The 16,083-nt window shown below is 43.7% G+C and overlaps 1 protein-coding gene across 1 annotated transcript in view; it reads left to right on the top strand.

Moving 5' to 3' along the window:
• The window catches only part of WDR43 (WD repeat domain 43), a 1,886,673-nt gene that overhangs the window by 674,349 nt on the left and 1,196,241 nt on the right, over nt 1-16,083 (top strand). The window contains exon 7 of the mRNA XM_044059887.1: nt 14,351-14,415. Within this exon, the coding sequence (XP_043915822.1) occupies nt 14,351-14,415 (65 nt within the window). The remainder of the gene's footprint in view (nt 1-14,350; nt 14,416-16,083) is intronic.

Genomic DNA, 16,083 nt, shown 5'->3' with positions numbered 1-16,083 from the left:
TAGTTTTTAAGAATGCTTCACTCCACAGCTATTGTTCATTGTGACTATAATAGCAGTGTGTTTTATTTGTATGATGCTTGGTAGCCAGCACCCAAGTAAACCTGAACTTGTACCTGAGGTAGTCACTTAGACTTTTGCTGACACTTTCCTCAAGCTGTACTAATTGAGCTCACAATTGAGAAGTCCTTTTCCCAGGTCAGCCCTTTCCCCAGCTGCTTTGTACTTAAGCATGTATTGTGAAAACTATGTAGTTGGATGAACATACTCAACAGTTGTACATACCACAGATATTTTAAGAATAGGATTACTGTTAACAGTAGAGGCTCCCACCCCCTTGCAAGCTTTTCTCCCATTGTTATGCCTGGCTAGAGTGTAGTTCTGGTATTTGTTATGTTGATTAGTTACTGTTTAGTAGGTGTAGAGCTCTTTTAAGTAACATGTCTCACTCTACACTGGATGCTAGTATCTGATACTTTGAACATTGTACCCGACTTTATCTTTAAGACCTATTATATATGTTCATTTATGGTACTCAAGAATTGTGGCCTCTTTCTGTATAAAGAGCGGATGCTGAAAAACATTAACGTCAAGATGCGCTTTCTGCTGAACTTTGAGAAGAGAGTAGCATCATTGTGAGGGATGTCTAACTGTCCGTGAAGCGAGGTTAGAAAAGCTGGCATCCACTTGCAGCTGATGTCGTGGATAAGGTTTATTTTGTAACGGTGACTTCTGAATTCAAGTATTTACAGGTATAATGGTAACCTCATGCAAATGTGTTATCCTTAAATATTTTTTAGACCTGTTTGAAGAGGGTATGACTTTGTTCTCCATCGAGAGTGTTTTTTTTACAGATGTCCTTCTATTCCCATGTTGCAATATTCTGCATATGGGTTTACTCCTCTTGTCTCATGTACGTATGGCCGGTATACAGATGTTTTCAGTCACTCTGAGGTGTGTGTGATGTCTGACGTGGCTGCGGGAATGAGGGTCATAAAAGTGGTGTTGGCACACACCAGCTCTTAGAACTTCTTACCCGCCAGTCGTATGCCAGGTGCAAATGCTACTTCTGACATCTGATTTGAATAAATAAGTACCCCATTGGTGACCTTTTCAGTCCTTCCTTTTAAAATTGTAATCCCTATTCGTGTCATCCAGAAAAGGTAACGGTCAGTGCAGCCGCCAGATCCCTCACAAGGACGTCCACAGTAGTCCCTTTTCTGTTTGAGATGGTCGCGCAACCACAAGGCCTGCCTCATTTGCTTGGTGTTTGTACCCAAGACCCTACATAGCTGCTTGCACACATTAAACCTTTACTTAGAAAACCAACACCTTAAGCAGATTACTTTAGGGATGGAAGGCTCCTCAGATGTTCCTTCAGAACCTCTGAAAAAAGAAGGCCAAGACTCTACAGCTTTCATCTACCTCTGAGCCTCTTACTTCTGATCTTCAGCCTGTGGCTGACATCGGCCTGGTAGAAAGATCCGGATCTGTCACATCGGATAGAGTGGGTACCTCCATGGATGCCGCACAATCCCTCAGCGAGAGCATGTCCGCTGAGGCTATACCCTTGCTGGTTTCTGACACCGGGGGGAACCAGCATTTTCTGAAGGCGCATCTGATCCCTCCGGCCCTTTAAAGTCTCCAGATTCCAGGCGGCAGACACCTGCTAGGCCCCTTTAAAAGAAGGGAAAGAAGTCCTATTTCTCCTACTCCGGAAAGCATGCCTGATTGGCAGGCTTTTAGTCAAAACCTTTTTAGTGTTTTCATGGCCTTAAGGCCTACCTCTAAAGTTAGTGCTTCCACATCCCCTCCACTCCGGAGTCCTAGGCCTCAGACATCAGACCACTTCAAATGGGAATCCTCTGAAATGACAGAGATCCAAAAAAGATATGACCTCATTCAGATGGATTCCCCAAGCCCATCTGCAGTTCCACCTGTCCTGCCTACTTTTTTAGATGCCTTCTCAGCGTCTGTTAACCCAGACTCCCAACTTCCTGCTCCATGCAGACCAGACAGACTTTACAAGGTGCCTGACACTACCAAGCATCTGCTTAAGTGCCCACCTGCTGATCAGCTACCATCTCTACGGACAAGGCCTCTAAACTCCAGCCAACTACCACCATTCTCCCTGCTGATAAAGACAGCAAAACAATGGAGCAGCTGGGTTAAAAGATTTATACTTCTACTGTCTTGTCCTTCAGAGCGACAAATTACCAAACTCACATGGCCAAGTATGCTTGATCTCTCTTGGAATCTGCCAGCAAACTCGTGGCAGATATTCTAGACTGTCCTGCCAAAGCATCACTGACCTCTCTTGGCTTTCTCTTCCTAGGTTGCCAGACACTTCATAAAGTGCAGTTATGATGCTGCTTAATCCTCAGCCAGATCGGCAGGATCAGTGTCTGCCTTATGCAGATACTCTTGGCTTTGCCTCCAACCCCTGCCTGATGATTTCAGGGCAAAGCTTATTGATGCTCCCTTGGGGACAATACTGCATTGTTTGGCTCTAAGGCTGGACCTGAAACATTTGCTGGTTTCTCCCATTCCTAAGTTCCAAAGAAATCATCCTGCTAAAACTCAGTTTATTAGGAAGCACTCTTGCCCTGCTGCTCATTCAAGGACTAGGGAGCCCACAAGGAAATGGCCACCTACAGCCAGAGCATCTTTTTCTTCTTGCCAGGGGCCACCCTTTCAAGACAGGGCAGGTAGCATCAGACTGCCTGCCACCCCTGCCTCCTCCACCCCCTCCTATACAGCTGTTGGCTGGCCTTTCTCTCTGCCTCTGTGTGGACTAACCTCACATCAGACAAGTGGGTCCTGTCCATACTACAGAATGATTACTTCATGTCCTGGATCACCCCTCCAAAAAGGAGAGGTATCCTACAACCACCTACACAACAGTTGCATCTCTTGCAACCGGTAGTGCATACTCTGCTAGTGTAAGGCACCATCAAACCAGTCCCCTCAACTGCAAAAGGAAGAGGATTCAACTCCAGGATCTTCCTGGTCCCCAAGAAAGACGGACCCTCGAGAACTTTACTAGACCTCTCCCACCTCAACCTTAAAGGTCCCCTACCTTCAGAATGCTGACCCTTCCAGCCCTGTTCCCTCTCCTGATTTCCTGAGGGTTCATGTAAACAGAGGTAAAGGATGCTTATCTCCACATCTCAATAAAACCAGCTTACAGGAAATACTTGAGGTTCTTGGTGGGTTCTTCTCACTTACAGTTCTCTGCCTTGCCTTTTGGGCTCTCCACTGCACCCATAGTCTTCACAAAATGCTTGGCCCCAGTAATTGCTTATTGCAAGACAAAGGGAATGCAGATACTCCCTTAGCTGGATGATATGTTGATCCAGGCTGCCAGCCAAGAGACCCTCCAGCTGCACATCCACATTGTAGGGGCCCTTCTACAATCACCGGGATTCCTTCTAAACTTCCCAAAATCCCATCTCCAGCCAACCCAAGACATTGTCTTTCTAAGGTGCAAGTTACACTCAGACCTCATGGAAGCATATCTACTACCCCTCAAAGTGAACTCATTGGTGGAACATCTGCTTCTGGCCCTTCACTCCACAGAGTTGACTGCAGTGCAGTTCCTCAGACTGTTGGGCTTCATGGCAGCCGCCATCCCCATGCTACTTTTAGCAAGACTGCATATGAGAAAGTTTCAGTGGTATCTTCGATCAGTCCGGACACATTCCCATCCTCTGGAGCACAGGGTGCCTCTTCTCCCTTGCCTGAAAAAGGAAATACAGTGGTGGTTGGCACGGTGAACCACAACCCCAGTCTTCCCTTGCAACCACCTCAGCCCACACAGGTCATGCACACAGATGCCTCAGACTTGGGCTGGGGAGCAACTCTGTACCATCGAAGGGTGCAGGGCCTGCGGCCGAATCCTCACAAACTGGAATACATAAATACCCGAGAGATGAGGGCAATTCTTCGGGTCCGCCAGGCGTTTCTACCTTTCCTTCAGCGGGGCCCATTGAAGATTTGCACAAACACCACTGTGCTGTGATGTCTCAACAAGCAGGGAGGGACCAAGTCTTGTATGCTCTGCAGACTAGCCCTTCTGGTTTGGGAATTTACCACCTCACAGGAAATCACTTTGCAGACGGCCTACATTCCTTCTCTCCACAACTCCCATGCAGATTATTTGAGCAAAATCATCACAAAACTATGAATGGATGCTTCACAGAGATGTCTTGGATCTGGTGCACAGGTGAGGTATACCTCAAATAGACCGGTTTGCCACGTCCAGCAACAGGCAACTTCCTGTTTTTTTGCACCAGGACACACGAACCCCAGGCACTGTGCCTTCCCCCTTCCGTCTAATTCAAAGTCATATTGAAAGTTCAGCAGGACACTCCAAGAATCTTGTTGGTGACCCCCTACCGGCCTTATCAGCACTGGTTCCCTGTACAATTGTCCAAGGCCAATCACCACAAGTTACCCCCCCCCCCCCCCCAGAGGTGAACCTTCTCACACAACACAAGGGGTCACTGATTCACTCAGTGGCAGCTTTTACACCTCACCCTGTGGCTGATAGGATTTTGATCCCCTTTCGACACCTTTACAATGAGAGGCGTGCTCAATGTCCTGCAGAAGGCCAGGAAACCAAATACAAGAAAATCCTACCTTTTATAAGTGGAAAAGATTCACTTTTTGGTGTCACAAAAGACAGCTGGACGTGCTCTCTAGCAAGCCCCCTCTAGTCATGTCTTATCTGTGTGAGCTACTGCAGACTGGCTTGTCTTATTTATCCATCAAAGCTCATCTGTCTGCAGTTTCAGCATGCCTTCCTCTGGACCCACCCTTAGCATCCAAGCATCCTCCTAAGCTCTTCCTTAAGGAGGTACTTCACCTCAGACCTCCCAGGAAACTGTCCCCTCCTCCTTGGTATCTTAACTATGTGCTTGAAAAGCTTACACCCCCCCTTTCAGCCAGCAGATAAAGCTTCTCTAAAACATTGCTAATGGAAAACTGTACTGCTAGTAGCCCTGACCTCAGCCAGAAGAGTATCAGAACTACAAGCCTTATGGCTATTCCTCACTTTCTAGCTTTCCACAAGGATAGGGTTACCCTTAGAACTAACCCATCCTTCATGTCCAAGGTGGTGAATGACCTCTCTTAACCAGGCCATACACTTAACTGTCTTTTTTCCCCAATCCACAGGGGGGACAGTGAGAGTGTACTGCACTCCCTGGATGTGCACAGACAAATGAGGTTTTACCTGCATAAAACCAAGTCCATCAGGCAGGCTGACCAACTCTTTGTATCCTTCCACCCTAGAGCCCTGCGGAAGGCAGTGTCCAAGCAGACCATCTCTATGTGGATCTTGAAGGCCATCACCTTCTGCTACCAGTTCTATGGTAAATCACTGCAAGTGGCATTTGAAACACTTTCCACCAGAGCCATGGCTTCTTCAGGAGCCTTCTTTAAGGGTCTGGAAACCTCTACTATTCTGGAGGCATCTACTTGGTCTTCTGTTCACACCTTCACCAAACACTACAAACATGACACCATCTCTAAATCCAGGGCTGGGTTTGCCGGGGCTATCCTTCACGGATTCCTGGAATCTGCCTCTAGACCACCTCCCCTATCACAGTGAGCTTTTGCATTCACCCATATGCAGAATACTGCAACATGGGAATAGAATGGCATAGAAAAGTTGTGTAAAATCTTACCATAACTATAGATGTCATTCTCTTCCATGTTGCAGTATTACTTCCCTCCCACCTTCCCCTCCTGTTAGGTTGCATTTCCCTATCTGGGTGGCAGTGGACTGGCATTGCCCTTTTAGGGACTGGCTTCGACTGGGGCTTTCAGTTCTGAGGGCTGGTGTGTGTCTGTCACTTTTATGGCCCTCATTCCCTCAGCCACCTCAGATGTCACACGCATCTCAGAGGGACTGAAGTCTTTTGTATACTGGCCGTACGTACATGATACAAGAGGAGTAAACCCATATGCAGAATACTGCAACATGGAAGAGAAGTACATCTATGGTTATAGTAAGATTTTACACAACTTTTCTTTATGCTTCTGTTTGGGTCCTTCAGTCTCCACTATTTATGTACTGAAATTTTCCCAAAGATACTTTGCATCTGAGGATACCACAGGAAATGTACTGTTCTGCCATGGAACTTAGTTTGTCATAGAAAAGCTTACCTTATTTCTGTTTGAGCCTGCTGATTACTTTAGCAAAGTTTTAAAGGGCTAAGCATGGTTTACAGGGAACCTTGCATGCACTTCCAATAGACTTTATTTTGATAATGACCAGTCTTAACTTCTTACGAAAGATGATTTAAAAAATTAGCCTTAACCAGTCTCAGACTTCCTTGTTTCACTATAACCCTCCAAACAAGGAGACTGAATTGTACAGTTGTGGGGAAGGTACTCACTATGATCTTAAATGTTTCATAATAGGATCACTTCTGTATGTAGCTGCTTCACTCTGCTTCTCCTCCTTTTACTGAGTTCTAATACTCCTGTATTCTGCTTGAGAGATAGCAGGGTTCTCTCCCCTGTCCAGAGTTTAGCCCTCTTATTTTACCTTTGGGCATTGAAGGTAGTGGCCACTTGTAAGTACTGTGCATATATTTAACTCTGTAGTATTGTAGGAGTTTCTTGGGTTAATTTGCTTATTTGGGGACATTTCTTAGTAAAGTAGGAGGTTTAGGGTGAGTTTGTACTGTAATGGCTTACTTCAGACAAGTGTGAATGGCTTTAAACAGTAGATGTTCATCGTGTTTCACTGTTGCATTCATCACTGTAGGGTTCTTCCTGCCGGCAGGCAGCCCTTGGTCGGCCAGAATCTCAAAGTCTGGGTCCGGCGTCGGCTGTTCAGTCATGCTTCCTGACGTCAGAGCGCCAGGAGTGCAAAGATGCCAGCCGACGCCATGTTCTCCAGTCTTTCTTGCCGTGCGGTGAAAGCAGTTCGCAAGTGCCGGTCGGCTGACTCCTGATATTATTTTGTGCTTCAGTTACTTAAAATGGCGGAGGACTTGCTAGCCATGATTAAGGGTTCACTTCCCCCTCAAGACAAAAGGCCAAGGCAAGAGTTGGATTATGAATCTTCTGATCAGGCATCTATTTCTTCAGTGTCTTTCTCTGAACGGGAATATTCTTTCCCTCCTTATGAGGATTGTGATGCTGAGGAATCTATTCCATCAGCTTCTCCCCCTGAGGATTTTTCTTTTGGGGAAACTTTACATGACATGAGGGAACATTTTCACTGGGAGGGACAGGAGTACTCGGAATATAAGAGAAGGCACAGGGATTTCCTTCTTCCCCAACGTAGACCCCTGGCTATTCCTCCTATTTTGGATATTGTGGATGATGTTTTTTCTGAGGCTAATTTAACTCCTGACTCCTTTCCTCCAGCCCCTGCTAAGCCTGACAGATATTTACAGGGTCCCTGACTCCCACCAGTTCCTTTTCAAAAATCCTACTGCTGATCCAGAAACCATTTCTCAGGGTCGTAAGGGGGTTAAGGCTGCCTCTGCTAAAAATCCTATTCCGACAGATAAGGATTCCAGAGCTTTAGAGAGATGGGGCAAAAAAGTGTATACTTCTGCTACTTTATCGATTAGGGCTTTAAATTGCCAATTTCATATGCTAAAATATTAGCAATTTCTACTGTCTGTTATGAAACAAAAGTTGGGTACCATTTCTGCATGTGCAGATAAGGAATTACATGATTTGATGCATGCTACTGAACAAGTGGGGAAGCATGGTTTACACTGTGGTTTTGATGCCTTGGAGGCTTTTTGCAGGGCGGCTGCCTCTGGCACAGCCATTAGAAGACAATCTTGGTTAAAGGAACAAAACTTACCTGATCAAGTGAAAGCAAAGTTACTGGATGCTCCTGTTCAACATAATGTTTTGTTTGGGCCTAAGGCTGAAGAGGTGATAAAGAAAATGGAGGAAAAGGCAAAATCCATGCAAACTGTTAAGGATTTATTACAAGTTCAGCCCCCTAGATTTAGCAGAAATTGGCCAACAAAAAATTGGTCTTTTCCCATTTTGGACAGGTCTCGGGGGGGGGGGGGTAGATATAGATGCACCAGAGGGAGGCCTCAAACACAGACCTCTTACAGACCTAGACAATGGAGTGCTTCCACCTCCAGAGGTGGAGAGGACAGACCTCAATCATATAGAAAACAGGCTCAATGACTCCCCCTGCATGGCTCCAGGAACTTCTCTCCTGGATGCACCTCTAGGAGGAAAACTCTTTCAACAAAATTGGACTTACATAACTCAAGACAAGTTGGTTCTGAATGTAGTTTCAAAAGGTTACAAATTCCACTTTCATACCTTGCCAAGACCAAAACGGATGGCCAGACCTACCAAAACATCAATGGTCCGAGGCATTAAACCAGGTGGGATCCCTCATGGCTATGAGGGCCATAGAACTGGTTCCACAATCAAAGACTGGGCAGGGCTTTTATTCGAGACTTTTTCTAGTTCCCAGAAAGCAAAACTCATGGAGACCCATCCTGGATCTGTCAGTCTTAAATACTTTCCTGGAGATACCAAAGTTCAAAATGCTTACTCTGCAGCAGCTCCTGCCAGTGTTGAGCAAAAATGCATAGATGGTGACATTGGATTTAAAGGAGGCTTACCCGCACATCCCTATCAGACAGGAGTGCAGAAAATACCTCTGGTTCAAGGCCGGCTCAAAACATTACCAATGCTCTGCGCTGCTCTTTGGCTTGCCTACTGCGCCCAGGGTCTTCACCAAGGGCCTGGCACCAGTAGTAGCGTATTGCAGACTCAAGGGTATTCAAATTTACCCTTATCTGGACGACTGCCTTATTCAAGCAGACAGCAAGGATGTTTTACTCCAGCACCTGGAATTTGTTGAAAATCTTCTCAAGTACCTGGGATTCACTGTAAACAGTCAAATTTGAACCCCACACAACAAATCACTTTTCTGGGTGTTCTTTTAAACACAACAACCCAGATGGGCATTCCTGACATCTGAAAAACAACTACAGCTGGCTTCCACTTTCAAAACCTTGGCTTCTACAACTCTGCTAACTGCAAGGAAATTCCTGCAGGCTTTGGGTTACATGGCCTCCTGCATCCTTCTCATTCCAAATGCAAGACTACATATGAGAAAAATACAATGGTACCTAAAAAGTGTATGGTCCCAGCATTGCCACAGTCTAGACACACACATTGCTGTCTTGCCTACAAAAGGAATTCCATTGGTGGACCATGGCATGTCTTCACAACAAAGGCAAAGCCTTCAGTCTACCTCCAGCCAGCCAAGTATTAACCACGGATGCCTCGGATTACGCATGGGGAGCCCACTTGCAGGGAAAGGGTCTGCAAGGTTTTTGGACAGAGGATCAGAAGCACATACATATCAGTTTAAGAGATGTTAGCTGTTCAGAATGCCCTCTTGGCTTTCAGAGATGTTATACAACCAGGACAACTACTGCTATGAACAGACAACACCACAGTTATGTGGTACATAAACAGGGGGGCTCACATTCCTACCCCCTTTGCAGACTAGCCATGACTCTATGGAACAAAGCACTAGCTTGCAAAGTGGATCTACAAGCTCAGTTCCTGCCAGGGAAACAAAATACTTTGGCAGACAGCCTGACAGGAACCTGTCAGATCCACACGAGTGGATACTAGACACCCACATATTCCAGACGATTACAGAAGTCTGGGGTTGCCCGGACATAGATCTATTTGCATCCCCCTTCAACCACCAGTTACAGATTTTTTGCACAAGGACTTTTCATAAGCTAGCATGGAAAGTGGATGCACTATCATTCAGTTGGAAAAACCTCAAGGGGTATGCCTTTCCACCACTACCTCTTCTACCATGGGTGTTATTAAAGATCAAGCAGGACAAGCCCAGGATGATGATTCTACTGGCCCCAAATTGGCCTAGTCAATTTTGGTACTCAACACTGAAAAATCTATCTCCGGAACCACCTTGGATTTTGCCTCAGATTCCCAATCTATTGTCCCAACACCAGGGACAGGTTCTGCACTCTCATGTCAAAACTCTCAGCCTGACAGCCTGGTGAATTCAGGATCTGTGTGTAATCCTCCCCTTCCCAAAAAGGTCATGGATGTCATCTTAGAAGCCAGACGGCCTAGCACTAGAAAATCTTATGCAGGCAAATGGAAGAGATTTTGCACCTGGATGCATGCTCTGGATTCGGATCCTCTCATTCCTAATATCCCTCTCATTTTGCTTTACCTAACAGACATGCTTCATAAGGGTTTATCCTTCTCCTCCATAAAAATTCATGCCTCAGCTATCTCTGCACATTACAATACGGACCCTCCACTCTTTTCACATCCACTTCTCAAACGATATCTGCGAGGAGCAAAGATTTTAAGGCCCCCTAGGACACCACCCATACCTGCCTGGGACCTCAACTATGTTCTGGAAAAACTCACTCTGCCTCCTTTGGAGCCTGCTGCCACAACTGATATTAAGGATTTATCATGGAAGACAGCTATCCTACTGGCTTTGACTTCAGCTAGGAGAGTCTCGGAGTTACAAGCACTCATGGCTGTGGAACCTTACATTATTTTTCACCAGGATACAGTGTCTTTAAGGACTAATCCTACTTTCATGCTTAAAGTGGTTTACAAAGTGGCTTTAAATCAAACTATTCACCTGCCAAATTTTTTCTGTAATCCACAAAATAAGGGGGAAAGGATCTTGCATTCCTTGGATGTACACAGACAACTTCGTTTTTACCTGGACAGAACCAAGGATTTCGGAAAAACAGAGCAACTGTTTGTTTCTTATGCAACAAACTCCCAAGGCAAAGCCATTTCAAAACAGACCATTTCTAAATGGATTGCGCATGGAATCAGATTTTGTTACTCTCATCATGGAAAGCAAATCCCAGGGAAAATTAGGACTCACTCTACCAGAGCTGCTGCTACTTCAGCTGCCTTTCTCAGGGGAGTACCTACCAAAGATATTTTGGAAGCTGCAACCTGGAGTTCAGTGCATACTTTCTCTAAGCACTATAATCTCCCTCATTCCTCTAAGTCTAGGGCAGGCTTTGCTTCTGCAGTCTTGCAGGGCCTACTAGCCGCCCCTTCTTCTCTATAACCACCACCCCTTATCTCAGCTTTGGGATTCAACCCTACAGTGATGACTGCAACAGTGAAACACAATGAACATAGTACAGTTGTGTACACTTACTATAAATGTAGATGTTAGTGTCTTCACTGTTGCAGTCTGTGTTACCCTCCCTCCTGCCCCCTCTTATACTTTCACTGGGGTGCTTACCTACTGCAACTTTCCTCTGAGGTGTATTTGCTACAGGTTATGGGGTTTGTGGTATGTTATTTTTTTTGGTTTTTACTATTGGCCTTCATTTTTAGGCACCTGACATCTGGGGCAAGAAAAACTGGAGAACATGGCGTCGGCTGGCACTCTGACATCAGGAAGCATGACTGAACAGCTGACGCTGGACCCAGACTTTGGGATTCTGGCTGACCGAGGGCTGCCTGACGGCAGGAAGAACCCTACAGTGATGACTGCAACAGTGAAGACACTCTAACATCTACATTTATGGTAAGTGTACACAACTGTACTTTCTGGTTCCTTGAATGTGTGGGTTGAAGGGTCTCTCCACTTTTTTTAACACCTTTAATTATCATTTAAGACATAAACACAACATTTATATAAAAGGAAATGAGCCCATATAAACATGTTCCCAGTTACAAACATTGTACATCACATACATTATTTTGTATAGGTATCAGTCCAGCCTTACATAACTTGCTCAATTCCTTCCTTAAACCTCACTTCTCCAAAACGTTGTTCTGCATGTATTGTTAAAATTTCCATTTTTCTATGTAATCTGCTCCTACCCTTTTCTAAAGATCCCACTGCTAAATCTCTTATGTGTTACAATATTCAATATTTCATATATGGTTGGTTTAGACTTTTCTATTTACTAGTAATCATATTTTTTTTAGTTTTTTTTTTTTTTTTTTTTTGTGGCCACCAGAACTTTATTATGCCTAGGCAGTTTAGATCCTGTACCCAGCTCATTAAAATATCAGAGAAGGGTAATGGAATGGGAAGAGGCCAAGATGACATTTGGACTGCAGGCTAGAGACTGCCTTCCCTGTCAGGGGTTGATGTCAGAGTATGGGCAAAGAGAAAGGGATATGGGAATCCTAAGTGAAAGACCTGCTATGGTAGACATTTTACTTTAATCTAGATCAGAAGCTGCTGTTAAATGGATAATTAGGACATATAAAATGTTGCACTATAGCTTTAAGAATCAAAGAAGTTTAGAAAAGACTGTTAATATATTGGCTAAGCAATTCACAATAAAACAACGTGACAGCATATGTATTGCTCCCATATATGCAAGAATGTCTAGAAGATTTAGGATAGGATTTTTATACCCCAAGCAGACTCCAAGAACTTTCCTTGTATAGATGGCAAATGTTGGTGTGATGGGGAAGAAAGTGGTTACTGGGAATGTAATGAGTTGGCCACCTTAAAAATCCTTGCATAGTTGTTTGTCTTTCAGCCTTTTCCCGGTTAGGGGTCGCCACAGCAGAACTCTGGTCCTACTCGTCAGAAATTTTGAGTGAACAAATAGGTGTAACTAAGGAAATTACTTTTTTTAGCTTGGATGCTTGATATGAATTGCCTGGACTTAGTAAGGCCTTACATTTAGTTCTGGTGGCTGCAAAAAAAAAAAAAAATGGAAATTGATCAAAACCAACGGTCTCCTGTAGCATTTCTATTTGCACTCTGCATTTCTTAATATAATTCAGTATTTGTGTGTGTATATGTATGTGTGTGTGTATATATGTATATATATATATATATATGTGTGTGTGTTTATATATATGTATATATACGTTTATATATATATATATATATGTATATATAGATATATATGTATCTACGTACATATAGATGTAATATATGTGTACACACTTGGGGCCATTCACGCTTCAGAATATGGATAGTGTTGTATTTACAAGTTATTCCCACTAATTGTATACAACAGTTTTTAAATGTCTTCCTTCCAGCTTTTGTGTTGCATGCACCCAATAATGTGTGGCAAGTTGAGCTTTTAAACAGTTGTTTCTTGTCATCTCCATTTGAACCTGTCACACTTTGAAGGACATTTTCTTTTACTAAAACCCTGAAACAAAAACACGCACCCAGAACACCTCCATAATGTATTAAATTAAACACTTAAAGTAGTTTACATTTTCAAATAATGAATTTGAACCCTCCTGATAGGAGCAATTATCTCAAACAGCTGCACTTAGCATTACTTAATCTTAAACTAATGTTATCTTTGCTAAAGTGTATGTTGCAGCCTGTGCTCTTGCATACAGTAGTTGCTGTCTGTTCTTGTCTTTCTTCCCGTCACAGTTGTGAAAAAAGGCTTTTACGCTTTCAGAAAACAGGAGAGCTGAAATTTAAGCTGTTGATCAATGTGCAACCATCTTGGAAGTAGGTCTGTACACTTATTGACTTGCGTAAATCATATGGGTGTACTTTTGATGATCATCCAGTTCCAAAAAAAAGGAGTTGAAGTTAGTGAGGCATTACTCACTCTTTACTGCCAGGTTTGCTGTTATCTTGTGTGAGGGGTACTTTGAGAACTGCAAAGGGTATATTCATACTGCTTTTGAGTTCTAGTAGTAAGGTTGATTTCCATCTGTAGCTAATTCTATTTTTATTGATTATACTGCAGTAGTGATATTGTACTTAAACATCTGTAATGCTAGGTGCTCTTTAATGTTTGTTCTGTCTTCAAGACATTCAGTCAGATTATTCTTTCAGGGTTTTTTTTCAGAAGTCCTGTAGGACTTTTTTTTTTTTTTTTGCTGTACATTTTGTCATTATCTTGCTTTTTTACGAATCTTAGTGACATCCTTCAAGGAGGTACTGGGATCAAGGGAGGACAATCGATTAACTTTTTTTCAATAAATATAACTACACTAAAGTCTCTGTGAGCACACATACCTGGCTTATGTTTGCAGCAGTTATGTACTGAGTAAGGTGGAAAGTTCTGCGTGTCTGGGGAACTTGGTATTTAATGCTTTAATTGTAGTTCTTCTGCTATGTTTGTTACTGAAATGTTAGAAATGTCACACACTTGCTGTCCATTTTGTGAATTCCTGTCTTTGTAAACTAACTTGACTAGTGACACCACTTCTGTAAAATCCATGCACTTTTGGAAAAGATTCCGAAACAAATCTAGATTTGTGGGTGTTGTTTTTGAAGAAAGTTGGCTTTAATACATTTCTTTTTTTAACTGAAGTACCATAAGGAAGTACTCATTTAACTCCAAGTATCTTTTTTTTTTTTTAGCCTGTAAAACTTGCGGTTGTTTGCAGGAATGGACAGTTACACCTCTTTGAGCATATTCTTAATGGGTGAGTCTGACTTTCAAGTATTATGTTTGCAATATTGTTGCAGGCTTTAGTGTGGAGCTAGTGACTGCCGTGATGGCTACTCCCTCCTCCTCCTCCTTAATAGGTTGCACTTTTCTCACTGTTAGTATTTTTTCCTAGTTTATTTGTATCCTAGAGAAAAAACGCTCCTAGTTAGCCAGCGATTTTAGTATGCCTTGCTTATTTTTCTGTCTTGGTGCAGTGGCCTTTATCCTGTGTGGTAGTCTTGTTGTATTTGTGATGATTTTATTTTTAGTGAGTTTTCCATCGCAGCACCAATGTTCATAACCTAGGTTCTTTTTAGGCTTACTTTGTATTTACTGTAAAGTTCAGTCTTAACATGGACTACTGCACACATTCTCCTACAGTACTGTTCAAAACCGACAAGCCAGGATGGTTTTACTTACTGCTTCATACTGGAAGGGCTTTTGCAGCCAAAGAACAAGGTAGCATTTAGGAAATGGAGTAGGCCAGCAAAGGCTTGTGTTCTTTTGTGATGTCCTGTTCCTGTGTTGCAGTATTCTAGGTCTACATCCCCTCACAGGACAATCACCAAGCAGAGACCTCTTGAGCAGGGCCTACTTGCCTCAACACGAATGGATGCTGAACTGGGAGGTGGTCTTAGACCTAGTTTACTGGTGGGGTACTCCACAAATAGACCTGTTTGCTCCCACAGCTCTAGTGGAATGGGCCTTGATTCCCATTGGGGTTTTTTTCCATGGTGAGAGTAGCAGAAGCAAATAGGCTTCCTGATCCAGCATGCAGTGGTTTGCTTGGAGACTGCCTTGCCCAGGGCTCTGAGATGGAAGGAGACAAAAGAGCTGGTTAGTCTTTCTAATGGCCTTGGTCTTGTCCAGGTAGAATCTAAGCTGTCTGTGCACATCCAGGGAGTGCAGTATCCTCTCCCCTTTGATAGTGGGTGAGGGAAAAAAGGTGGGCAGATGAATGGATTGGTTGAGAAAGATCATTGACCACTTTAGGCGTAAAGGAGGGGTTGGTTCACAAGGACACCCTGTTTTTGTGGAAGACTGTGTAGGGGGGACAGGCAATAGCCTGTAGTTCTGACACTCTTCTGCCTGAAGTGATAGCCATTAGAAGGACTGTCTTCCATGTACACATCTGTAAGAAGGAAGGCCCGGCAGGTTCAAAGGGATGTTTGGTTAATTTCTCTAAGATGCAGTTGAGGTCCCAAGGTGGAGGGATAGGTTTCCTAGGTGGTCTCATGTGCAAGACCCCTTTAAGGAAGAGCTTTATGTCGAGCCTGGCCAGCCGTGGGGGTTCCAGGGGCATGAACTTTTACAAATAGGCACTATAACCTCTTTATTTCTGGATGCGAACCCTTTAGTAATTAGATGGACCACATAGAAGGATTTCCTAACTACTTTGGCAATATGATTGTCAAAGGAGAGATTACTATCTACGTGGATCCCCAGATCTCTTATTACCTCTTCTTTATTAAGGGGCTGCCGCCTATGTTGTAATTCGTGGGTGTTTTGTTTTTCCCAAATGGGATGACTATGCATTTTTTGGCATTTAGCTTGAGGCCATGACTTTGACACCAGGTGTCTTTCTCAGTAAGGCCTTTTTGAAGGATGTCTGTGTCAGCTGGAGAGTCAATTATGGCTCCCAGTTTGCATTCATGGGTGAACT

The sequence above is a fragment of the Protopterus annectens genome, chromosome 1.part2, assembly GCF_019279795.1.
Source record: "Protopterus annectens isolate FY-2018-M chromosome 1.part2, PAN1.0, whole genome shotgun sequence".
In the NCBI taxonomy this organism is placed as follows: Eukaryota; Metazoa; Chordata; order Ceratodontiformes; family Protopteridae; genus Protopterus; species Protopterus annectens.
Note: the sequence above shows the minus strand (reverse complement) of the source record. Positions and strands in the feature narration are given on the sequence as shown.